Raw genomic sequence first — 27,138 nt, forward strand, 5'->3', positions numbered from 1 at the left:
AAAAAAAATATATATATATATAGAGAGAGAGAGAGAGTTAAAATAATTCGCAGAACTAAAAGCCCTTTTTGAATGGGCTCAGGGTGCCCAGCATAATGTATGAAACAAAAGCAAACTCACATCAAAGTACACCATTATTAATTTCAGAGCATCAGAAATAAAGAGAAGATCTGATAAGCTTCTTGGAAGAAAACAAGGCACAGAGAATAATCAGAGGAGAGTAGAGCAGGAAAACAGGGTCCTGGGTAGAGAGAACTGAGTCTAGCCAATTGATAGAATTCTTGATGTTTTGTTGAAAACAGAAGCACTTTATAATTCTCTGGGTAAGTTTTAGAAAGATTCTGTAGTAATGGTAAATTGTGCAAATTTAAAAAATGGAACCTGTTAATTTCAGGAAGAACAAAAGGTAGAAAAGGCAATATAATCTTGGTACAACATTTGACTCAGCTGCAATGAATAAGACTTACATAGTCATATAAGGTAAGCATTGATTACTTACTTTACCAATAATTATGATATCACCATACTGAAAGCCCAGAAGCAAGGGAAATAAAGGGAAATACCAGAGTGCTAAATCTTTTTTTTTTTCCGTAAGTTGGTAATGTATAAAATAATAAAATGACAATCATAAGCCTAATGCTTAGAAATTCAGAAAAATATCAGACTAAATTTTAAAGTCTACTTTAAAACTGAGTTTTTGCTTTATAGTTTCATAAATAAATTCATTTTGATGGTTTTCTCAGAACAGATGAACTGGCTGAGTAAAGTGGTTCATGCCTGTAATCCTATCACTTTGGGAGGCCAAGGCGGATGGATCACTTGAGGTCAGGAGTTCCAGACCAGCCAAAAAATTAGCTGGGCGCAGTGGTGCACACTTGTAATCCCAGCTACTCAGTAGGCTAAGGCAGGAGAATCACTTGAACCTGGAAGGCGAAGGTTGCAGTGAGCTGAAATCAAACAACTGCACTCCAGCCCAGGTGACAGAGTGAGACTCCATCTCAAAACAAAAAACAAAAAACAGATGAATTGTTTTTCCTTAAGGAATACTGATGATCCCACTGCTTGAGTAATGGAAAGCAGCTTGCAGCTAATAAGTTATTTTTTGTCTTTTTTCCTGTTCTATCCATTGTCCTGGGTTTGAAATTTCAGCTGGGCAGCTTTGATCCCACCACCTGTAGCCACTGAGGTTCATAGGCTGTTTGAGATATTATGTTCAATTGTGCTGGGTTTGTTTTGCTGCTTAATGAGTGATGAAGAGCAATGTATTCGCTACTGAGATATTTTGCAGAAAAAGGAAGAGATGTCTTCAGCTCAAATGCTATCAAACTTGTATGTCTTTTAACTTTTTATTATAAAAAATTTCAAACATATGCAAAAGCAAAAGACTTGTTCAATGAACCTTATGTACCCACCACCCAGCTTCAACAATTATCAGTTCCTGACAATTCTTGTTTCACCTACCCCACCTCTATTATACACACATACAAACACACACACAGACACACACACACGGGAGCAAAGTCAACTTCCATTATTTTGAAGCACATCCAAGACATCACATCGCATTATTTATCACATTATTTATTAAGTTTCTTGGGTCATAGTCTATCTCACAGAAAGAAATCCCCCATGAGAAACTTTTAGGACATAGCTTTTATGTTAATTACTTAATTTCTGCACTAGCCATCCTTGCCTTCCTTCTAATTTTCTGCACTAGCTATCCTTACCTTCCTTCTAATTTACTAACCTGCCAAGGATTCTCCTGCCTCAAAGTACTTGCATCAGCTGTTTCTTTCTGCCTGGATTGCTCTTTCCCAGATACTTACATGTCTCATTCTTTTTCACCCAGGTGAAATAAACAGCCTTGTTGCTCACACAAAGCCTGTTTGGTGGTCTCTTCACATGGATGTGTGTGACATTTGGTGCCGAAGACCTGACAGGAGGACTCCTCTGGGAGACCAGTCCCCTGTCCTCGCCCTCACTCCATGAGGAGATCCACTTGCGACCTTGGGTCCTCAGACCAACCAGCCCAAGGAACAGCTCATGAATTTCAAATCAGGTAAGCGGTCTTTTCCAGCCTCTCTTGCTACCCTTCAATCTCCCTCTCTTGCTACCCTTCAGTCTCCCTGTCCTTCCAATTCCAGTTCTTTTTCCTCTCTAGTAGAGACAACGGAGACACATTTTATCCATGGACCCAAAACTCTGGCGCTGGTCACAGACTCAGGAAGACAGTCTTCCCTTGGTGTTTAATCACTGTGGGGACACCTGCCTGATTTTTCGCTCACACTCCATTGGTGACTGATCATCGGGGGGCACCTTCCTTGGTCATTCACCCACATTCCCTTGGTGGCAAGTCAATTGCGGGGACGCCTGCTTTGGCTGCTCACCCACCCCCTTTTCTGTGTCTCTACCTTTCTCTTTAAACTTACCTCCTTCACTATGGACAACCTTCCGCCCGCCATTCCCCCTTCTTCTCCCTTAGCCTGTGTTCTCAAGAACTTAAAACCTCTTCAACTCACACCTGACCTAAAACTTAAAAGTCTTATTTTCTTCTGCAATACTGCTTGACCCTAATACAAACTCGACAGTAGTTCCAAGTGGCCAGAGAATGGCACGTTCAATTTGTCTGTCCTACAGGATCTAGATAATTTTTGTCGAAAAATGGGCAAATGGTCTAAGGTGCCTGACATCCACACATTCTTTTACACATTGGTCCCTCCCTAGTCTCTGCTCCCAAAGTGACTCGTTCCGAATCTTTCTTCTTTCTCTCCTGTCTCTTCCTTCAGTCTCCACCCCAAGCTCTGAGTCCTTTGCGTCCTCCTTTTCTACGGATTCATCTGACCTCTCCCCTCTTCCCCAGGCTGCTCCTCGCTAGGCTGACCCAGGTCCCAATTCTTCCTCAGCCTCCACTCCCCCACCCTATAATCCTTTTATCACCCCCTCCTAACATCCCATCTGGCTTACAGTTTCTTTCCTTGACTAGCCCTCCCCCACTTGCCCAACAATTTCCTCTTAAAGAGGTGGCTGGAGCTGAAGGCATAGCCAAGGTTAATGCTCCTTTTTCTTTATCCGACCTCTCCCAAATCAGTTAGCGTTTAGACTCTTTTTCATCAAATATAAAAACTCAACCCTGTTCATGGCCTGTTTGGCAACAACCCTTAGATGCTTTACCACCCTAGACCCAGAAGGGCCAGAAGGCCGTCTTATTCTCAACATGCATTTTATTACCCAACCCACTCCTGACATTAGAAAAAGCTCCAAAAAATTAGATTCTGGCCCTCAATCCCCACAACATGACTTAATTAACCTTGCCTTCAAGGTGTACAATAACAGAGTAGAGGCAGCCAAGTAGCAACATATTTCTGAGTTGCAATTCCTTGCCTCCACTGTGAGACAAACCCCAGCCACATCTCCAGCACACAAGACCTTCCAAATGCCTGAACCGCAGTGGTCAGGCATTCCTCCAGGACCGCCTACCCCAGGATCTTGCTTCAAGTGCCAGAAATCTGGCCACTGGGCCAAGGAATGCCCGCAGCCCAGGATTCCTCCTAAGCCATGTCCCATCTGTGCAGGACTCCAGTGGAAATCGGACTGTCCAACCTGGCAGATACTCCCAGAGCCCCTGGAACTCTGGCCCAAGGCTCTCTGACTGACTCTTTCCCAGATCTTCTCGGCTTAGCAGCTGAAGACCGACACTGCTCGATTGCCTCAGAAGCCCCCTGGACCATCACAGATGCTGAGCTTTGGGTAACTCTTACAGTGGAGGGTAAGTCCATCCCCTGTTTAACTGATATGGGGGCTACCCACTCCACATTACCTTCTCTTTAAGGGCCTGTTTCCCTTGCCTCCATAACTGTTGTGGGTATTGACAGCCAAGCTTCAAAACCCTTTAAAACTCCCCCACTCTGGTGCCAACTTGGACAACATTCTTTTATGCACTCTTTTTTAGTTATCCCCACATGCCCAGTTCCCTTATTAGGCTGAGACATTTTAACCTAGTTATCTGCTTCCCTGATTATTCCTGGACTACAGCCACCTCTCATTGCCAACCTTCTTCCCAACCCAAAGCCTCCTTTGCGTCTTCCTCTCTTATCCCCCCACCTTAACCCACAATGGGACACCTCCACTCCCTCCCTGGCAACTGATCAAACACCCATTACTATCCCATTAAAACCTAATCACCCTTACCCGGCTCAACGCCAGTATCCCATCCCACAACAGGCTTTAAGGGGATTGAAGTCTGTTATCACTCGCCTGCTACAGCACGGGCTTCTAAAACCTATAAACTCTTCTTAAAATTCTCCCATTTTACCTGTTCAAAAACCAGACAAGTCTTACAGGTTAATTCAGGATCTGGGCCTTATCAACCAAATTGTTTTGCCTATCCACCCTGTGGTGCCCAACCCCGTACACTCTTTTGTCCTCAGTACCTTCCTCCACAACTCACTATTCCATTCTTGATCTTAAAGATGCTTTTTTCACTATTCCCCTACACCCCTTGTCCCAGCCTCTCTTTGCTTTTACCTGAACTGACCCTGACACCCATCAGTCTCAGCAGCTTACCTGGGCTGTACTGCCACAAGGCTTCAGGGACAGCCCTCATTACTTCAGCCAAGCTCTTTCTCATGATTTACTTTCCACTCCTTCACTTCTCACCTTATTCAATATAGTGATGACGTTCAACTTTGTAGCCCCTCCTTTGAATCTTCTCAACAAAACACCCTCCTGCTCCTTCAACATTTATTCTCCAAGGGATATACGGTATCTCCCTCCAAAGCTCAAATTTCTTCTCCATCCGTTACCTACCTCGGCATAATTCTTCATAAAAACACACATGCTGTCCCTGCCTATCATGTCCAACTGATCTCTCAAACCCCAACCCCTTCTACAAAACAACAACTCCTTTCCTTCCTGGGCATGGTTGGATATTTTTGCCTTTGGAAACCTGGTTGTGCCATCCTAACAAAACCATTATATAAACTCACAGAAGCAAACCTAGCTGACCCCATAAATCCTATGTCCTTTCCCCACTTCCCTTTCCATTCCTTAAAAAACAGCCCTAAAAGCTGCTCCCACACTAGTTCTCCCTAACTCATCCCAACTCTTTTTTCATTACACACAGCCGAAGTGCAGGGCTGTGTGGTCGGAATTCTTACACAAGAGCCAGGACTGTGCCTTGTAGCCTTTCTGTCCAAACAACTTGACCTTACTGTTTTAGGCTAGCCCCCACATTATTCCTGATCCCACACCTGATCCCCATGACTGTATCTCTCTAATCCACCTGGCATTCACTCCATTTCCCCGTATTTCCTTCTTTCCTGTTCCTCACCCTGATCACACTTGGTTTACTGATGGCAGGCCTAATTGCCATTCACCAGCAAAGGCAGGCTATGCTATAGTAGTATCTTCCACATCTATCCTTGAGGCTACCGCTCTGCCCCCCTCCACTGCCTCTCAGCAAGCCGAACTCATTGCCTTAACTCAAGCCCTCACTCGTGCAAAAGGACTACCTGTCAATATAAACTGACTCTAAATATGCCTTCCATATCCTGCACCACAATGCTGTTATATGGGCAGAAAGAGGTTTCCTCACTACGCAAGGGTCCTCCATCATTAATGCCTCTTTAATAAAAACTCTTCTCAAGGCTGCTTTACTTCCAAAGGAAGCTGGAGTCGTTCACTACAGGGGCCATCAAAAGGCATCAGATCCTATTGCTCTGGGCAACGCTTATGCTGATAAGGCAGCTAAAGCAGCAGCTAGCGTTCCAACTTCTGTCCCTCATGGCCAGTTTTTCTCCTTCTCATCAGTCACTCCCACCTACTCACAGACTGAAACTTCCACCTATCAATCTCTTCCCACATAACGCAAATGGTTCTTAGACCAAGGAAAATATCTCCTTCCAACCTCACTGGCCCATTCTATTCTATTGTCGTTTCATAACCTCTTCCATGTACGTTAAAAGCTGCTAGCCCGTCTCTTAGAACCTCTCATTTCCTTTCCAACGTGGAAATCTATCCTCAAGGAAATCACTTCTCAGTGTTCCATCTGCTGTTCTACTACTCCTCAGGGATTATTCAGGCCCCCTGCCTTCCCTACACATCAAGCTCGGGGATTTGCCCCTGCCCAGGACTGGCAAATTGACTTTACTCACATGTCCCGAGTCAGGAAACTAAAATACCTCTTGGTCTGGGTAGACACTTTCACTTGATGAGTAGAGGCCTTTCCCACAGGGTCTGAGAAGGCCACGTGGTCATTTCTTCCCTTCTGTCAGACATAATTCCTCAGTTTGGCCTTCCCACCTCTATACAGTCCAATAATGGACCAGCCTTTACTAGTCAAATCGCCCAAGCAGTTTCTCAGGCTCTTGGTATTCAGGGGAAACTTCATACCCCTTACTGTCCTCAATCATCAGGAAACGTAGAACGGACTAATGGTCTTTTAAAGACACACCTCACCAAGCTCAGCCTCCAACTTTAAAAGGACTGGACAGTACTTTTACCTCTTGCCCTTCTCAGAATTAGAGCCTGTCCTCAAGATGTTACAGGGTACAGTCGATTTGAACTTTTAAATGGATGCAGTTTCTTGCTCGGCCCCAACCTTGTCCCAGACACCAGCCCTCTAGGTGACAATCTTCTAGTCCTCCAGCAGGCTAGACAGGAAATTCACCAGGCTGCTAATCTTCTCTTGCCTACTCGAGATTCCCAGCCATATGAAGACACTCTAGCTGGATGATCAGTTCTTGTTAAAAACCTGATCCCTCACACGCTACAACCTCAATGGACCAAACCGTACTTAGTCATCTATAGTACCCCGACTGCCATCCACCTGCAGGATCCTCCCACTGGGTTCACCGTTCCAGAATAAAGCTGTATTTGTCGGACAGCCAGACTAATCCCTCCTCCTCCTCTTGGAAGTCGCAAACACTCCCCTACTTCCGTTAAACTCACTTGCATTTCTGAAGAACAGTAATAACCCTCATGAGCCTAATACATCTCTTCATTCTATTAGGTCTGTTCGTCCTTACCCTACTTTTTGCAACAGGGCTTTACACAGTCACCCTCACTATTTGGACTGTGCCCCAAAAACTTGTCATCCCTACTATCTTCTGTCTAGTCATACTCCTATTCACCATTCTCAATTACTCGTAAATGCCCCGCTTTTGTTTACACTGCCCGTTTACAGTTTCTCTAAGCCATCACAGCTGATATCTCCTGGTGCTATCCCCAAACTGCCACTCTTAACTCCCTCTTAAAGTGGATAGATGATCTTTGCTGGCAGGGCACCCTCCAATACTTCCACCCTGATGAAGCTCTATTCCTTACTTTTATACTCACTCTTATTCTCATTCCCATCCTTATGCCACCCTCTACCTCTCCCCAGCTATCTCCACCATACTATCAATCTTACTCACTCTCTCCTAGCCGTTTCTAATTCCTCCTTAGCGAACAATTGCTGGCTTTGCATTTCCCTTTCTTCTTGTGCCTACACAGCTGTCCCCACCTTACATACAGACTGGTCAACATCTCCTGTCTCCGTACACCTCCGAACTTCCTTTAACAGCCCTCACCTTTACCCTCCTAAAGAATTTCTTTACTTTCTAGACAGGTCCAGCAAGACCTCCCCAGACATTTCACATGAGCAAGCTGCTGCCATCCTCCACACTTACTTAAAAAACCTTTCTCCTTCTATCAACTCTACTCCCCCCATATTTGGACCCCTCACAACACAAACTACTATTCCTGTGGCCGCTCCTTTATGTATCTCTCGGCAAAGACCCACTGGAATTCCCCTGGGTAACCTTTCACCTTCTCGATGTTCCTTCACTCTTTATCTCCAAAGTCCAACTACACGCATCACTGAAACAACTGGAGCCTTCCAGCTCCATATTACAGATAAGCCCTCTATCAATACAGGCAAACTTAAAAACATTAGCAGTAATTCCTGCTTAGGAAGACACTTACCCTGTATTTCACTCCATCCTTGGCTACCTTCCCCTTGCTCATGAGACTGTCCTCCCAGGCCTTCTTCTTGTTTACTTATACCCAGCCCCAGAAATAACACTGAAAGGTTGCTCGTAGACACTCAACGTTTTCTCATACACCATGAAAATTGAACCTCCCCCTCTACACAGTTACTGCGTCAGTCCCCATTACAACCTCTGATGGCTGCCGCCCTAGCTGGAGCCCTAGGAGTCTGGGTAAAACACACCCCTTTCAGCACTCCTTCTCATCTTTTTACTTTGCATTTCCAGTTTTGCCTTGCACAAGGCTTTTTCTTCCTCTGTGGATCCTCTACCTACATGTATCTACCTGCTAATTGGACAGGCACATGTACACTAGTTTTCCTTACTCCCAAAATTCAATTTGCAAATGGAACTGAAGAGCTTCCTGTTCCCCTTATGATAAGATTGATAGTATGGTGGAGATAGCTGGGGAGAGGTAGAGGGTGGCATAAACTTCCTCTTCCCCTTATGACACTGATACGACAAAAAAAGAGTTATTCCACTAATTCCCTTGCTTGTCGGTTTAGGACTTTCTACCTCCACTATTGCTCTCAGTACTGGAATAGCAGGCATTTCAACCTCTGTCACAACCTTCCATAGCCTCTCTAATGACTTCTCTGCTAGCATCACAGACATATCACAAACTTTATCAGTCCTTCAGGCCCAAGTTGACTCTCTAGCTGCAGTTGTCCTCCAAACCGCCAAGGCCTTGACTTACTGCTGAAAAAGGAGGGCTCTGTATATTTTTAAATGAAGAGTATTGTTTTTACGTAAATCAATCTGGCCTGGTGTATGACAACATAAAAAAACTCAGTAATAGAGCCCAAAAACTTGCCAACCAATTATACTGAACCCCCTTGGGCACTCTCTAATTGGATGTCCTGGGTCCTCCCTATTCTTAGTCCTTTAATACCTGTTTTTCTCCTTCTCTTATTTGGACCTTGTGTCTTCCGTTTAGTTTCTCAATTCATACAAAACCACATCCAGGCCATCACCAATCATTCTATATGATAAATGCTCCTTCTAACAACCCCACAATATCACCCCTTACCACAAAATTTTCCTTCAGCTTAATCTCTCCCACTCTAGGTTCCCACGCCGCCCCTAATCCCACTTGAAGCAGCCCTGAAAAGCATCGCCCATTATCTCTCCATACCACCCCACAAAATTTTCACTGCCCCAACACTTCAACACTATTTTATTTTTCTTATTAATATAAGAAGACAGGAATGTCTGGCCTCTGAGCCCAAGCCTGCGCATATATACGTCCAGATGGCCTGAAGCAACTGAAGAATCACAAAAGAAGTGAAAATGGCTGGTTCCCGCCTTAACTGATGACATTACCTTTTGAAATTCCTTCTCCTGGCTCAGAAGCTCCCACACCCAGCACCTTGTGACCTCCACCCCTGCCCACCAGAGAACAACCCCCTTTTACTGTAATTTTCCAATACCTACCTAAATCCTATAAAACTGCCCCACCCTTAGCTCCCTTTGCTGACTCTCTTTTCGGACTCAGCCCACCTCCACCTAGGTGAAATAAACAGCTTTATTGCTCACACAAAGCCTGTTTGGTGGTCTCTTCACATAGACGCGTGTGACAAGTGCCTGCCACCACACCTGGCTAATTTTTGTATTTTTAGTAGAGATGGGGTTTCACCATGTTGGCCAGTCTGGTCTTGAAGGCCTGACCTCAGGTGATCCGCCTGCCTTGGCCTCCCAAGGTGCTGGGGATTACAGGCGTAAGCCACTGCCCCCGGCCCTGCTTTTTTTTTTTTTTTTTTTAAACATCCAGGAGTCACACTGGATATCTGAATGTGCTTAAAATAAAATTTACATCTCATTCTTTAAGTGTTTATTAAATGCTTTCCCTGCATTCATGTGAACATCATAGCCCAGTGGTTAGATGTGCAGACTCCGAAGCCTGACTGCCTGGGTCTGTCACTTATTAGCTGTATGACCTTGGATGGGTTACTTAACATTTCTGGGCACTGGTTTCTCATTAGTAAAATGAAGAATGGGCGCCTGTAGTCCCAGCTACTTCGGAGGCTGAGGCAGGAGAATCGCTTGAACCCAGGAGGCGGAGGTTGCAGTGAGCCGAGATCTCACCACTGCACTCCAGCCTGGGTCACAGAGCGAGGCTCCATATCAAAAAAAAAAAAAAAAAAAATTCAGCTTTCAGGGAGAACTACTATTGCCTGGTGCTATCAGATCTCAAATACTGGAGGCATTCCCAATGTTCTGTTCACAAACTGTGCAATCTGCAGTAGCCCCTCTTGTGAATACAATCAAAGTGAAAGATGCCAGTATACCTATTGCTATGCTTAAAAGAACTGCAGATCTATATCCTTTTGAAACCAAAACTGTGGAAGTCTCCCTGGCTAGATGCTGTGTGTCCACGTATCCTGCACCAATTGCTTGAAAGTCACATGACAACTTTTCTTCCTTTAGAGAAGGAAGCAAGCAAGGCAGGACACTGTGTTACAGCCACAGTGTGGCTAACAGGACTGAGGGAGGTGTAGCACTTGCATAGCGAGTGCCGCCAATACCATAGGAGCGTTGACACTAAATGGCACTTCTCTATTAAGTTGCCCTGCTGTCCTTTAAAGAGTCATTTTGAAAAACGGTTGACCGTTTTTTAACTACTTGGGTGAGGGCAGCTTCACGGAAATAGCTCATCCTATGTTAAAGAAGGTAGGGTTTCAACTGTGAGCTATAAAGGCACCAGAGATTTCTCCTATAGAAGGAAAGTGTGTTTCCTGCTTGGACACCTGAATTTTCAACCCATCCTTTTTTTTTCCTTTTCTTTCTTTCTTTTTTCTTTTTCTTTCTTTTTTTTTTTTTTTTTTTTTGTAACCCGTCCGTTCTATCTTTGCAGCCTCAGTTCCTACCATAGTGCCTGTCACGGAGCAGCTAATCGATACAGTGAGGCGTGTAAGTTATTTGAAGCCGCTTCCTGCGCAATGGAAAGTCCCCGCCAAGTCTCCAGGCACCGCTGGAGGTAGTCCCAGTTAAAACATTAGGTTTCAACAACACAAGGAGGGTTCGCAGGGTCCCCCGACTACCCACCAAGGGTCGGCTCTGGTTTGAAACGCAGCTGCAGGAGTCCGAGAAGCGCCGCGATGCCCCAGTTATCCAGGCCATTCCTACCCCAGCCAAAGCCGGCCGGCTGCGTGTACCTAACCTTGCGCTAGGCGCTAGCGGCAGTCAATCCAACCGGCGCGCGGTCCTCCGCGATCCCAGCCTCCCTTGCGCCACGGACACGTCCGGCGGCTTCGCGGGGCCTGTCTACGCCACCGCGACGCCTTTCTATGATCCGCTGCCGCTTTCCGAGCGAGTGTCATGGCGGCCGGCGTTGAGTTGGCAGGAGTAGCCCACGGAACTGGGGAAACTCACTAGAGCTGAGGAAGAAGTGGCCCAATCTGGACGGCGGGAATGAGCAGAAGGCCCTCCGTGGGTGACTGTGTCACTAGAGGCGGGACCCTGGTAAAATTCCAGACCAGGCCTCTGCGTTGCTAGGCAGAACCTGGAGCCGGCCTTGCTTGAGAACCCCGCTTTGTGATATCGTATCCGGTCTCGCGAAGGCAGGCGTTCAAGGATATTTGGTCCGATCGTCCGACGGCGCTAAACTTTTTTTTTTTTTTTTTTTCCCGAGGGGACCAGGTCGTTCTCTAAACTCGCTGCGATGTCGTCCTGGCTTGGGGGCCTCGGCTCCGGATTGGGCCAGTCTCTGGGTCATGTCGGGGGCAGCCTGGCTTCCCTCACTGGCCAGATTTCAAACTTTACAAAGGATATGCTGATGGAGGGCACGGAGGAAGTGGAAGGTAACAGCTGGAGCGAGGGAAGGGAGGGCTTTTCTAAGACCCTGGGAACGTCCGTTTGGTCCCTACTTCCATCAGTCAGGAGACGCGGACAGGTCGCCAAGGAATGCTGCTCCTCCCTTTTTTCTTCACACACCTCCTCTTGCCTCTTCTCAACAGATTTTCTATGATGAAAGACCACTGGGGGCCAGGGGAAGACTCCTGGTTCTCCTCCTTTAAATATTCTGGATATCTCAAAGTACAGTAGAGTGAAACTGCTCCTACGTTATGTCGAATTTATTTTTGTTTGGTTTATCCACGCCCACCACTTTGCCCTCAGTTTGGGGTCTGAGCTCATTCTTACTTCCCTGTATTCTGACACAGTTTAAAGAATTGTATATGTGTTCTATTTTTGTAACAGTTGAAATAACTCATAATTTAAACATTCGGTGAGTTTTGCTCTTTTCTGTCTTGAGTATGTTATGAAACACGTCCATATTTTTCCATTTAATTATTTTTTACTTTTCCTTATTGTGATGATACATTGTAGCGTTCCAGCTGAGAATGTATTTTTGTGTATAGTCGCTCATTTCGTCCGTATTTCGACAGTAGACTAGGGAAGACAACCCTATTATTAAGGTACCCTTAGCAATCTTCACTCATTTTTGAAGTCCTCAATCTTGTTAGTAAAACAAGATTGAGTCACACACAGTAGTGACCCAGAGTTACATGGTAATCAATGGCTACATTAATTACTATCCATTAATTACTATTTTGATTTCTTGGCATTTCAGTAAGCAATGTTTGGATCGAAACAGTTTTTAAGTTTCAATCTAAGTCTGCTCCAGGGAGATAATGGACTGTTCTGGGTGAGAGCTGCTGCTTTGACAATTGTATTTCTTATAAATAAATTTAATAAATTAGTATTTTGGCTTAGTTTTGTTTAATTGCTTATTTAACAGGTCCTTCATATTTATTTGGTTGAAATCGGGAAAGATGGTTTGATAGAAAGATAATGCTTATGTTTTGAGTTTCTGTGGGTCTATTTAGATGGAAGGAAGAATAGACTGGGGAGTTACCGAAATCCACTTTACCGCTTGAGGTTCCCCATGCCATAAAGGTGCATCAGTGAGACAGATTTGGGTATAGAAATGAAAGGGCGTCTTTATGTGTTGGGGAAAGCATGGGACCTTGAGGGCAGTCAGAAGCACAGAAGAGCTGGATAACTATGGGAAATGACTAGTCGCTCCTTATATCCTAGATAGGGGAAAACGGTTGGCTGTCCCTTTGACCCTAAGCCAGAGAATGTGCATCCCTCAACCTGGATGTCTTCCAGGTTTAAGGTGGTATTCATTTTGTTTTCCTGCCAAATGTGCTATTTTCTCAATCTTAATGGCTTCATTCTCAGTTTCCTAAACTGTAACTCTTCATGTCTTTGTTTTATGTCTTTTTTCATCTCCTACTTCCAGTTGGTCATGAAATCTTGTTTATCCTATGCCAGAATTGTCCGTTCCTTTATTACTCCTTATTCTTTTGATCCCTATAATCTTTCCCAGGGACTATTCGTCTTTCATGTCCTGTCACCCATTTCTCCCTACTCCAGTCCATTTTCAATTGTATTGTCAGTTACTTTTTAAAAACAAACCTGCTTAAAAATTTCTTGACCCTGTTACAGAACAAAATCCAAACCTCTCAGTTTTGGATGGAATCTCACTCTGTTGCGTAGGCTGGATGCAGTGGCATGATCTTGGCTCACTGCAACCTTCGCCTCCTGGGTTCAAGCAATTCTCCTACCTGAGCCTCCCAAGTAGCTGGGATTACAGGCGTGTGCCACCACACCCAGCTAATTTTTGTGTTTTTAGTAGAGATGAGGTTTCACCATGTTGGCCAGGCTGGTCTTGAACTCCTGAGACCTCAGGTGATCCTCCCGCCTCGGCCTCCCGGAGTGCTGGGATTACAGGCATGAGCCACTGTGACTGACCTTCAGTGAACCTCTTCTAGTTGCCATACCAGTTGCTGTACATGTGCACATACATAAGCTTGCTTATACGCACAGCTTCTGTCATGTGGGATTTTGTCAGGCACCTACACAACTTCAAGCCTCTGTATGGAAAGCCCTTTCTTCTCTATTTCCTCCTTCACCCAGAAAACAATTTTCCTGTACAACCCTGCTCACATGTCAGGTACTTAAGTATTTGGTGAACCATTCTGACTCCCACACAGGTTGAGTTGTTGAGTTGAATTTGGTGATCTGTGTTCTAACAGAACTTTGTGGATCTCTCCCTGACAGCATTTAACATGTTGAGTTATAGTTTATCTGTTTTCCTGATGCCCAGGGTGGGGACTGAATTTTTTTGCTCTTTATATTCCCAAATATGTGGCACCTTGCTTTTGGCACATAGTAGATGCTTATTAATAAAAATGGCATAAGTGGGTGATGAGAAATCTGCAAAGTTGCTTAATGCCTTTATTCTTTTCCCTTTGTATTTCAGTGAGACTTGCTTAACACCTAATTTATTGATTTTGTAAATTTTTAAAAATAGGAGTCTGGCCGGGTGTGGTGGTTCACACCTGTAATCTCAGCTCTTTGGTAGGCCCAAGTGGGAGGATAGCTTAAAGCCAGGAGTTGGGGACCAGCCTGGGCAACGTAGGGAGATCTCATCTCTACAAAAAGTTTTTAGCTGGGCATGGTGGTATGTGCCTATAGTCTCACCTACTTGGGAGGTGAGATGGGAGGTTTGCTTGAGCCCAGGAGTTCAAGGCTCCAGTGAGCTGTGATTGCACCACTGAACTCCAGCCTGGGTGACAGAGACGACCCTGTCTCAAAAAAATAAAGGGAAAGGAGGGTCAGACTACAGTTCTTTTATTCATTCAACAAGTATTTATTAGTGTTTACCCTGTGTCAGTAATGCAAAATAAAACAGTTCCAAAATAGCACTATGGAGACAACTTAAAAGCCATCCATATTTGTAATATCAGAAGGTTGCAATTTTACCTAACACTACTGATTTATTCAAGGTTAGGAGCTTGGGCTTTTAAATCAGAGAGACATGGGTTGAAATTCTGCTTTTGTGCATTACAAGTTGTGGGATTTGGGGCAAATTATTAGAAATGAACCTCCAAAAAGCACAGTTTCCTTATCTTTTAAACAGGGATAATCATATCTATTGTGAGGTTGAGAGTATTAAATGAAATCATGAGTGCAAAATGACTGGAATTGTGCCTAGCAAATTGTAAACATTAATGAAGGGTAAATGTCATATTTGCCCTCATTGACAAAGCCAGAATATTTTTGTCTGCATAATATCTCCCCTTTATACCTAAAAAGGCCAAGTTTTTCTTGTGGGGGAGGGTATGAAGTTTGCATGAACTTGTAAAATCCGTCTTTAAAATAGTTGCTGCTTTTAACAATTACCTTCCTAAACAAATTAGATTATACCTTGTCCTCTTCACAGTAGCAATTAAACAGTCCTTTCATAGTTTCAAGCAAGACATACAACCAACCACAGATGTAACCCTCCCTGGTGATTTTCTAAACAAGAGTGTTTGTCACTGTAATTATTGCATGCTTCTTTTGATTTAAACCAAGCTTCTCCAACCTGTGGTCTGCAGGCCACATGTGGCCTAGGATGGGTTTTGAATGAGACCCAACACAAATTCACAAACTTGCTTAAAATATTATGAGTTTTGGCCGGGCGCGGTGGCTTAAGCCTGTAATCCCAGCACTTTGGGAGGCCGAGATGGGCGGATCACGAGGTCAGGAGATCGAGACCATCCTGGCTAACACGGTGAAACCCCGTCTCTACTAAAAAATACAAAAAACTAGCCGGGTGTGGTGGCGAGCGTCTGTAGTCCCAGCTACTCGGGAGGCTGAGGCAGGAGAATGGCATAAACCCGGGAGGCGGAGCTTGCAGTGAGCTGAGATCCGGCCACTGCACTCCAGCCTGGGCGACAGAACGAGACTCCGTCCCAAAAAAAAAAAAAATATGAGTTTTTCTGGCTGGGCGCGGTGGCTCATGCTTGTAATCCCAGCACTTTGGGAGGCCGAGGAGGACCTCAGGATCACCTGAGGTCAGGAGTTTAAGGCCAGCATGGCCACATGGTGAAACCTCGTCTCTTTAGTAAAAGATACAAAAATTAGCTGGGCGTGGTGGCACAGGCATATAGTCCCAGCTACTGGGGAGGCTGAGTTGGGAGAATCACTTGAACCCAGGAGGTGGAGGTTGCAGTGAGCTGGGATTGTACCACTACACTCCAGCCTGGACGACAGAGGGACACTCTGTCTCAAAAAAAAAAGAAAGAGTTTTTTTTGCGTTTTTTTTTTTTTTTTTAAAGCTCATTAGCGATTGTTAGCGTTAGTGTATTTTATGTATGGCCCAAGACAGTTCTTCCAGTATGGCCCAGGGAAGCCAAAAAATTGGAAACTCTTAATAAACTGTAGTCCAGAGAAGTTATTTTTATAATAAGGAGCTGTGAGTAATGAAAAAAATACTAGTACCTACGAAAAAAAATCTAACTCTGGATGATGATTTTCTTTTCTTTTTTTTTGTTGTTGAGACCAAGTCTTGTTCTGTCGCCCAGACTGGAGTGCAGTGGCACAATCTCGGCTCACTGCAGTTTCTGCCTCCCCGGTTCAGGCAATTTCTCCTGCCTCACCTCCTAAGTAGCTGGGATTGCAGATTACAGGCACCCTCCACCATGACTGACCAGTTTTTTTGTATTTTTAGTAGAGATGGGGTTTTGCCATATTGGCCAGGGTTGTCTTGAACTCCTGACCAAGTGATCCACCTGCCTCGGCCTCCCAACGTGCTGGGATTACAGGTGTGAGCCACCGAGAGCAGCTGGATGATGATTTTCTACTAGCATTTGTGGTTACCATGTTGATATTGCTGGGCTCTGTCTCTACTTTAAATGAAAATATACAAAACCAAGGGCCATGCATGGTGACTCACACCTGTAATCCCAGCACTTTGGGAGGCTGAGTGTGGAGGACTGCCTAAGGCTAGGAGTTCGAGACCTGCCTGGGCAACGTAGTGAAACCTCATCTCTCCAAAAAAGTAAAAAAATTAGGTAGGTGTGGTCACATGTGCCTGTAATTCCAACTACTTGGAAGGCTGAAGCGAGAGAATTTGAGGCTACAGTGAGCCATGATCACACCATTATACTCCAGCCTAGGTGGCAGAGTGAAGTGAGACTTTCTCCGAGAAAATTAAAAAATGAAAATGTACAAAACCAGACTGAGCTCATTCACATTTTTAATAAATTGCGTCTATGTTACTTTAAGTGTTCTCAGTATATTTTTCTTCGTTTAGAGGTCATTATTTGATAGTATTAAGAGCAGAAGTTAGTGACAGAGCAGGTACACTGTTATCTCAGACAAATACTGCCACTTTTAAGTTCCAGCTCCCCTTCTTTTTTTGGAGACGGAGTCTTACTCTGTCGCCCAGGCTGGAGCGCAGTGGGGCAACGTCGACTCACTGCAACCTCCACCTCCCAGGTTCAAGTGATTCTTCTACCTCAGCCTCCTGAGTAGCTGGGATTATAGTCATGTGCCACCATACCTGGCTAATTTTTGTATTTTCAGTAGAGATGAGATTTTACCTGTTGGCCAGGCTGGTCTCAAACTCCCGATCTCATGTGATCCGCCCACTTGGGCCTCCCAAAGTGCTGGGATTACAGGCGTGAGCCACCGCACCTGACCTCTAGCTCTCTTTCTAGCCTCATGCATTTCAAGGAAGTCACTTCTCTTCTAACTACAAGCAGCCAGAAAAAGCAGACAGTAAAACACATACAGAGGGGGTACTCGGGCACAAAAGGAGGTGGGGGGATGTCTCTTGGATAACTGCCAAACTTCACTCTCATACAATGGGCCCCACTAAAGCAGTGGGCCTTAATAAGCACTTTCGTTTCCCTTCAGGTGCACTAACGTAGAGAAGCTAAAGCAGATTCAGGGGGTATGCCTGCAACTCCAGAAAAAATGGAACAAACACACAACTCTCCCTCCCAGATAAGCACTACAAAAAAACACAGAGGCAGTCTAAGCCTCTAATATGCTCTCCCACCCTAAATCCTTAAAAACTCTTAGTCTGGAAGAGAGTGTGCCTCTAACCTAACTCAGCCAAATGCCCCTCTCAGGTTTGTTTTCTCTAAAATAAACCTGTCTTAACTCGCAAGCCACCCTTTGTGTTTGTCTCCTCTTTCTTTAATTCTTACAGTTAGAAATAAGGCCTGAAGCCCCAGTTGAATAAGTTTCATCTAAAATTATAGCAGCATAAGCCCACAGAGAAATAGTTTTAATTTCTAAAGCTTAATTTCCCACAGCAAAATTTTAATGAACATTTCTAAGGGGTAAAGGTAGACATCCTAAGATAGAGGGCATAGGCAAAAAGAATGACTTTTATGACAACATTAGTATCAGTGAAATGTTGTTATGGAAATAAAGTAATTTTTTTCTTCTGAATCCTCTCATATCAGCCTACTATTCTGTGTAAACTCAGTGAAATATATTTTCCTGAAAATACCTGTTTATTACTTCATATGGTATTGATTAAATATTCAATATTTGATATTTCTCTTGTAGCAGAATTACCTGATTCTAGAACAAAGGAAATTGAAGCCATTCATGCAATCTTGAGATCAGAGGTAAGGAAAATCAAAGACTACTTCGATTTTTCTTTTTCAAAGTCATGAAAGTCACACAAACATTATTTTGATCCTTTTTAAATGTACTGCTTAGCACTTTTTTTTCTTTTCTTCTTTAATCTCGATTGTTTTTTGAGCTTTTATCAACCTCTGTAGATGAAAAATGTATTTACCTGGTACTGCAGTTTGCTATTCTTTAATATTTCCATCTCTATTTCTGTATAAGTAGGAAAACTGCCAAATGTAGAAATAATAGTATCAATAATTTATCATAATCCGGGGTTTACTGTGTTCTAACAGCATACTAAATTGCAGAGGTACATTTATTTAAGAATAATTTTTTTTTTTTTTTGAGATGCAGTCTCACTCTGTCACCCAGGCTGGAGTGCAGTGGCACCATCTTGGCTCACTGCAACCTCCACCTCCTGGGTTCAAGCAATTTCTCTGCCTCAGCCCCCTGAGTAGCTGGGATTATAGGACTGTTACCACACCCGGCTAATTTTGTATTTTCACCATATTGGCCAGGCTGGTCTCAAACTTCTGACCTTGTGATTCACACGCCTTACCCTCCCAAAGTGCTGGGATTACAGACGTGAGCCACTGCGCCTGACTAAGTATAATATTAAGAATGCAATTCTGTTTAACCTGGAGCTTTTTAAACACTAAAATGATAATAATATTTGGATACAAAGAAGTTAAGAATATAGGAATAGCAGCCAGGCACAGTGGCTCATGTCTGTAATCCCCGCATTTTGGGAAGCCAAGGCAGGTGGATCACTTGAGGTCAGGAGTTCGAGACAAGCCTGGCCAACATAGTGAAACCCCATCTCTGACTAAAAATAAAAAAAATTAGCCAGATGTGGTGGCGCACACCTATAATCCCAGCTACCCAGGAGGCTTAAGGCAGGAGAATTGCTGGAAACTGGGAGGCGGAGGTTGCATTGAGCCAAGATCACACCACTGCATTCCAGCATGAGTGACAGAGAAAAACTCCATCCAAAAAAAGAAAAAAAGATATAGGAGTAGCAAATTAATTTTACTGTTTTATTCATTATTAGTGTCTAGACTAGGTGCAATGGCTCATGCCTGTAATCTCAGCACTTTGGGAGGTGGAGGTGGGAGGATGGCTTGAGGCCTAGAGTTTGAGACTGGTTACAAAAAATAAAGATAAAAAAATTAGCCAAGGTGTAGTGGTGGGTGTCTGTAGTCCCTGCTACTCGGGAGGCTGAGGTGGGAGGATTACCTGATCTTAGGGCCCAGAAAGTCAAGGCTGCGGTGAACTGTGATCCTGCCATTGTACTGCAGGCTGGGTGACAGAGTAAGACCTTGTATCAAAAAAAGAAAAAGACATTTTAATAATTTAAATACAGCAAATCCAAATTTTTATGTAATTTTTTTCTGGTTTTGAAAGACTCAAAATAACCAATGTTCTTTGAATTCAGTTAACTGCTTTTTAACCTTTAATTGCATAACATGGAATATCTTTATCTCATAAAATATTGATTCCAAATTTCAGTTACCTCCCTAATAGATTTCAGGTTATTACTACTTCTAGTTATTTTTGTTGTGGTGGTTGTTTTGAGACAGGGTCTTGCTTTTTTGCCCAGGCTGGAGTACAGTGGCACAATCATAGTTCACTGCAACCTTAAACTTCTGGGCTCAACCGATCCTTCTGCTTCAGCCTCTTGAATAGCTGGGACCACAGGCATGCGACACCACACCCAGCTAATTTTTAAAATTTTTTTGTAATAGGCTGGGCAGAGTGGCTCATGCCTATAATCCCAGCACTTTGGGAGACTGAGGTGGTCAGATCACTTGAGGTCAGCTTGGTCAACATGGTGAAATCCCATCTCTACTAAAAATACAAAAATTAGCTGGATATGGTGGCGGGCGCCTATAATCCCAGCTACTTGGGAGGCTGCGGCAGGAGAATCACTTGAACCCAGGAGGCAGAGGTTGCAGTGAGCCGAGACCACACCACTGCACTCCAGCCTAAGCAATACTCCGTCTCCAATAAATAAGTAAGTAAGTAAATAAATAAATAAATTTTTTTGTAGAGACCATGTCTTGTTCTGTTGACCAGGCTGGTCTCAAACTCCTGGCTTCAAACAGTCTTTCCACCTTGGCCTCTGAAAGTGCTGGGATTACAGGCGTGAGCCACCATGGCCAGCCTGGTTCTTGATTGTGTCATTAAAACGAATACTTTTGAAAATTGTAATGGCTCATGATTTTATTGAAGAGATGATGGCTGTCATCTTTGCTCCATAATTACAAAGCATGTTTATTCTTAGATTTATAAATGCCAATCAGAATGGTCAGTCCACTGAGCTTTTTTCATTTCTGTGTCATCTGTTTCCTCCCAGTTGCTTTTGTATACACACCTGCCTTCAGCCTTCTACATATGAACATATCAAGTAAATGTTGGTGTACAAATATACATGATGAAAGAACACTGTCACGTGGACAGGCGCGGTGGCTCACGCCTGTAATCCCAGCACTTTGGGAGGCTGAGGCGGGTGGATCATGTGAGTTGGAGACCAGCTTGACCAACATGGAGAAACCCCGTCTCTACTAAAAATACAAAATTCGCTGGGCTTGGTGGCGCATGCCTGTAATCTCAGCTGCTGGGGAGGCTGAGGCAGGAGAATCACTTGAACCTGGGAGGTGGAGGTTGCAGTGAGCCGAGATCCCGCCATTTCACTCCAGCCTGGGCAACAAGAGCGAGACTCAGTTTCAAAATAAATAAATAATACTGTCACATATCTGCTTAGCAAAATGAAATGGTATAGGTCCTTGTCACAAAACAATGCAGAGTGAAGTATTTTCCTGTTGAATGATATGAAAGCCATATTCTTTTTTGTTCTTAGAAATATATTGTTCACTTATCAATTCTTGACTTTCAGAAAATTCATCCAGGATATTGCCATCTGAAGATTTGTATAAGATTTCACTTCTACAGTCCATTTCACCGTAACCATTAGACTCTAGGATGCTGCTCTCTGTCTCTTTGCATTCATCTTCTGAGTTGTCTGATAATTGTGAAATGTTTACCTTTGTCAGTTTTCTTCTCTTCATCAAGTAATTAAAAATTCTGAGTTTTTAGCTGTCTTCAATGAAAGAGACAAAATAACAACTGCAAAAAGTGGTGTCTGTAGACAGCTGTTTTCTTTTAAAAAGTTGATATAGGCCAGGTGTGGTGGCTCACGCCTGTAATCCCAGCACTTTGGGAGGCCGAGGCGGGCGGATCATGAGGTGAAGAGTTTGAGACCAGCCTGACCAACGTGGTGAAACCCCATCTATACAAAAAATACAAAAGTTAGCCAGGTGTGGTGGTGTGTGCCTGTAATCCCAGCTATTCAGGAGGCTGAGGCAGGAGAATCGCTTGAACCTGGGAGGCGGAGGTTGCAGTGAGCTGAGATTGTACCACTACACTCCAGCCCGGTTGCAGTGAGCTGAGATTGTGCCAGTACATTCCAGCCTGGGCGACAGAGTGAGACTCTGTCTCAAAAAAAAAAAAAAAAAAAGATGTAATACTTTGGGCAATGCAGTCAGAAAACTGGTTATTTTACCATTGTATCATTCTCCTAGGTGATTTCATAGGTTTTCCGTTTTGTTATTGTCATTTTTAAAATAGTTGGGAATAAGTTTTTAAATGTTTTTTAAAAAATTGCCGTGATAGTAAAAGAGCAAAATGTTTTAAGATACAGAAAATACAAGTTGATTATGATCCTGTGATTTTTGTTAGATTTATAAAAGGATCCATGGTACCCTTATGGTAATTGTAAGATAGAGTGTTTTATTCTATTTTTAAAAATAGGTAAATTTTCTCTTTGTTGGTAGACCTCTCAGAAAGAATAAGTTTTACAAATAGTTAGGACTGCCTAAAAAAGAAATTAAGTTGATTTCTGTGGACCCTAATGGTATAACCAAGGATTAAGTAGGACAGAATATTTTAAGATATGAGTGTCCTATGGACTCAACAGCAGAAATGTAGTCAGAGTTTAGAGGGACTGCAGCTAGACCTGGAGGCCATCAGGAGTCTGTCTCTCTTTTCATTTGTACTCTCTTGTCTTCTTTCCATGCATTTATTCTTTTCTCCTTTTAGACCAGCCCCCTCTGTTCCATATTCCATATAATAGAAAATACTATCTCTGGCAACTCTCTTCATATTTTATGGATTCAGCCACATGAAGAGAAACTGTCCTTCATTTGCTCTCTCAGCCTTTCTTTTTCTTTTGAGACAGGGTCTTGCTCTGTCACCCAAGTTGGAGTGCAGTGGTGTGATCATGGCTTCCCACAGCCATGACCTCTCAGGCTCAAGCAGTCTTCCCTCATCAGCCTCCTGAGTAGCTGGGACTATGAGTGCAAGCCAACACACACAGCTAATTTTTCTATTTGTAGTTTTTGTTCCTTATGTTGCCCAGGCTGGTCTTGAATGCCTGGGCTCAAGTGATCCTCCTGCCTCAGCCTCCCAAAGTGCTAAGATTACAGGCATGAGCCACCATGCCTAGCCTTTTCTCAATCTTTCTGACTCTCATATGGCTATGTAGATGAGGGCAGACAACCAAGTAGATACTGACCATATTCAAAGTTTCAAAATTCTGTTTATTAATCAGAGTTAAATAAATAGCCTTAGGTATTTTTGTGTGAAAAAAAACCCTGAAGTGATCTTTTATAACCAGGGTTTGACTTCAGTATATTATATTGCTAAGTTATATATGGTGTTTTTCTTATTAACAGCTTACAGAAAATCATGCAAAAGCAGCCAATAGAATAGAAAGTAATCAGCTGTTGTGACCATTGGTCCTGTTTCTTACTACTAGTTCTTCAGGATAATTAAGGTCTGTGTCAGATTTCTGGGGATAGAGTCCCAAACTAGGATTTGTGGATTTTGTAATTATTCCTTTGATTATTCCATTGATTTTCTCTGCGAATTTATGTAATCTTCCTGGATCATTATTTTCACATCTGTTGACATCAGAAGTTCCTAGAATCTAAGAAGAAAACAAATGACATCCCCAAAGTGAAAAAGTCTTCACCTTTTAGCAAGAGCTTTCTTTCTCACCATCAGTCTCCTTTTTCTCATTCATTGTTGTTAAACTGTGTTTGTGGGTATATTAGTAGAATGCTTAGTAAATTGTTATCTGCAGTGATTTGTAAATTCTTTTTTGTAGATAGTTTTAGTGTCCATTTCTCTTGCCCCATTATATTCTTCATATTTCATTCAAATAAGGAATGATAATAGGTTAAGATAATTTAATATTTAGGTACATACAATTTGAGTAATTTTTTTCATGTTTTTCAACATCTTAAAAGACAGTGTGTGATGTCTAGATTCATTGAATTAGGCTATTTTGTATACTTTGAACTTTTTTCAAGCAGTTCTAGTAGTGGTTTTCAAATTGGATTTTTCAGAGGTCCTTCAGGGACTCTGAAGGACAAGCAAACGATGTGAGATTTTAGCTCCTCCCTGTACTTCACCCAGAAGGATTTCTTTTAAAAAAAGTTCTGTTTGGGGAGAAAACAAAAACTCAAAACATGTAATCCATGTATTTACTAGATATGTATTGACTACTGTATGCTAGAACTGGGTAGACAAAGTTGGGGAAACATTGATTAGTGGCCTTAACAGAAAATCAATCTGAGCAAAATGTTACTATTTCACTGTTTGGTTTAGAATTATGCATATTCTATATAAACATGGTCAGTGTATTTTTTTTTTTCTTTTTTTTTTGAGACGGAGTCTCGCTCTGTCACCAGGCTGGAAGGCAGTGGCATGATCTCGGCTCACTGCAACCTCTGCCTCCCAGGTTCAAGCAATTCCCCTGCCTCAGCCTCCTGAGTTGCTGGGATTATAGGTGCGCACTACCATGCCCGGCTAATTTTTTTTTGTATTTTAGTAGAGATGGGGGTTTCACCATGTTGGCCAGGATGGTCTCGATTTCCTGACCTCATGATCTGCCTGCCTTGGCCTCCCGAAGTGCTGGGATTGCAGGCGTGAGGCACCGTGCCCGGCTGGTCAGTGCATTTTTAACTTTAATTTAAAAGCATATTTTGAAGTCCAGAATTCTGTCCGAGACCTTTTATATTTGACATTTTTTTGGGGGGAAGCAGTACGTTTTTCATAAAGCCATGCACAAAACTAATTACATGTTTTACTTGCAGTCTTTTTGTTGAAAATACTTTTTTTTTCTAGAATGAAAGGCTTAAGAAACTTTGTACTGATCTAGAAGAGAAACATGAAGCATCAGAGATTCAAATAAAGCAGCAGTCTACAAGTTATCGAAATCAACTGCAACAAAAAGAGGTAAATGTGATCACAGTTACTTCATACGTACTTCACTATAATGTATTTAGGTATGTTTTTAGAGTTAGAATATAAATCAAGGTGTATTCAGATCTACAAAAATGTTGAAAAAGTGATGAATTTAATAATTTTCGACTCAGTTTGATATCCCTTATTTAATAAGAACTTTATAAGGTTTTCTATTAAGTTTACATTTTATAAACCAACCTGTGTGAAGTATAATTTTTTCTTTCCAAAAGGAGAAAAAGTTTTTGTATAAAATATCTTTAGGCATCTGTTGCTTATAATTTCTGATTTTATGAAGCCTAATGTTTGTTGTATTGGCATGTGCTTGATTTTCCATGGAAAAACAATATTAAATATAATTTATGTATAATTGCTTTATAAATGTTTTTGGGTTTTTTTAGTTTGAAATGGCTGCTTTGGAATTTATTTATCTTTGCTTTATAGTGCTGGTAGTAGATATTATATAATTTAACGTTACTCTGAATCCTTAAAATACAGTCTTTGTCCTCATGTGTTGTGCTGTTACTGAATTCTCCTTAGTGTTTAGTACGTGAGTGGCCCCGAATAAATACTTACATTGAATTGACCTGTTTCCTGTTTTATTATCCAGATCATTTGGATGTTTTTTCGTTTGTTGACTAAATGTTCATTTCTACCATAACTTTATATTTGGGTTTTTAAGATTTAGGTGTCATGCTTTCTAGTTCCTTTAGTGACATGCTAAGATGAAAGATAAAAGTATAGCACGTTAAAGATATACATAGGTTTTGAGAGTAGTGCTTAAATTTCCAATTTGTTGGAAAGTGATAATTTCATAAAATACAATAAAAAATGAATTACTATAAAAATAAAGTGAATACTAAAAAAAGCAAAGTTGCAAGTTCAATTAATTTTTTTTTTTTGATGAGACAGAGTCTTACTCTGTCACCCAGGCTGAAGTGCAGTGGTGCGATCTCGGCTCACTGCAACTTCTGCATCCCAGTTCAAGCAGTTCTCGTGCCTCAGCCTCCCGAGTAGCTGGGATTACAGGCATGCACTACCACGCCTGGCTAATTTTTGAATTTTTATTAGAGATAGGGTTTCACCACATTGGCCAGGCTGGTCTCAAACTCCTGACCTCAGGTGGCCTCCTAAAGTGCTGAGATTACAGGCGTGAGCCACCGTGCCTGTCCACAAGTTCAAAGTAAAGTTACAAACCTACCTTTTTATTTTTCCCGATTCCCTGTCTCTACTAATAATACAAACATTAGCCGGGCGTGGTGGCATATGCCTGTAGTCTCAGCTACTCGAGAGGCTGAGATAGAAGAATTGCTTGAACCTGGGAGGTGGTGGTTGCAGTGAGCTGAGATCGCGCCACTGCACTCTAGCCTGGGTGACAGAGCGAGACTCCATCTCAAAAAAAAAAAAAAAAGATTCAGTAGATATAAAATTACTACCAAATTGCTTTAAAAGTCTTAAATCTAACTCTTCACATTGCTATACGTGCTCTGAACTGGTAGTGAACATTCACTGCATTCATCCATGGACCACGTTTTGAGTAGCATTGAGTTGTAAATATTATGATAGAACAGTAGTTCCTCCTACCCAGGGGTTTATAGCTGTATCATTATGACACTTTAAAAGCATATACATGTCTACACCACCTAGGAGATTCTAAGTTAGTGTATTGGAAAGAGGCCCTGGTACAGGTTGAGCATTCCTACCGAAATTTGAAATGCTCCAAAATCCAACACTTTGAGTGCCAGTGTGATGCCACAAGTGGAAAATTCCACACATAAGTACTGAACACAAGCTTTGTTTTATGCACAAAATTGTTAAAAGTGTTTTATAAAATTACTTTCACACCTTATACTGTGGGTATAAGGTGTATATGAAACATAAATGAATTTTGTGTTTAGACGTGGGTCCCATCCCCAGGATATCGCATTATATTTATGAGAATGTTCTCAAATTGGAAAATACCTGAAATGTGAAACGATTCTAGTCCCGAGCATTCGGATAAGGATACTCAACCTGTATTGGTCATTTTCAAAAGATCCATAGGTGATTCTGATGCTTACCTCACAGCTGAAAACACTGGTGTGGGAAATTTTGGTATTTTCTACTTAACTATCAATGTTAGAGGGCACATTAAGCATTCAGGTTTGGAAGCATCTGTTATTATAGCTTGCACTTGTGTAACTCTACAAGTTGATATAAATACCATGTAATGATAGTTTTTTAAATATCATAGATACTTTGAAAAAGATGTGGATTTTAGTACTTTTTATAAGGATGAAAGATATGATTATATAGATCTGTTATTTCCTGAATCTATGTGTGGGCCTCATTGTGATGTTCATGTTCTCCAAGATGTAATTTATTTCATGTCATTTGTGGGAAA

General features: G+C 42.5%; 2 protein-coding genes and 1 long non-coding RNA gene across 10 annotated transcripts in view; 2 read left to right on the forward strand and 1 right to left on the reverse strand.

The window, feature by feature from the left end:
• The window catches only part of LOC105467545 (ataxin 3), a 65,708-nt gene extending 55,862 nt beyond the window's left edge, over positions 1-9,846 (forward strand). The window contains exons 12-13 of the transcript XR_011625613.1: positions 395-2,059; positions 9,224-9,846. The gene's annotated coding sequence lies outside the window, so the exon portion shown is untranslated. The remainder of the gene's footprint in view (positions 1-394; positions 2,060-9,223) is intronic.
• Positions 1-11,208, reverse strand: part of LOC139364208 (uncharacterized) — a 65,632-nt gene extending 54,424 nt beyond the window's left edge. For all 7 annotated transcript variants that reach the window (XR_011625620.1, XR_011625619.1, XR_011625616.1 and 4 more), the window contains exon 1: positions 11,070-11,208. This is a non-coding gene — a long non-coding RNA (uncharacterized lncRNA). The remainder of the gene's footprint in view (positions 1-11,069) is intronic.
• Positions 11,209-11,685: 477 nt separating this feature from the next.
• LOC105467544 (thyroid hormone receptor interactor 11) overlaps positions 11,686-27,138 on the forward strand; it is a 69,582-nt gene continuing 54,129 nt past the window's right edge. Inside the window, exons 1-3 of one of the 2 annotated variants that reach the window (XM_011717204.2) lie at positions 11,686-11,824; positions 18,381-18,442; positions 24,639-24,749. In XM_011717204.2, coding sequence (XP_011715506.2) covers positions 11,686-11,824; positions 18,381-18,442; positions 24,639-24,749 — 312 coding nt within the window. The remainder of the gene's footprint in view (positions 11,825-18,380; positions 18,443-24,638; positions 24,750-27,138) is intronic. The other variant, XM_024788430.2, reaches the window with a different exon arrangement.

The sequence above is a fragment of the Macaca nemestrina genome, chromosome 7, assembly GCF_043159975.1.
Source record: "Macaca nemestrina isolate mMacNem1 chromosome 7, mMacNem.hap1, whole genome shotgun sequence".
NCBI classification, from domain to species: domain Eukaryota; kingdom Metazoa; phylum Chordata; class Mammalia; order Primates; family Cercopithecidae; genus Macaca; species Macaca nemestrina.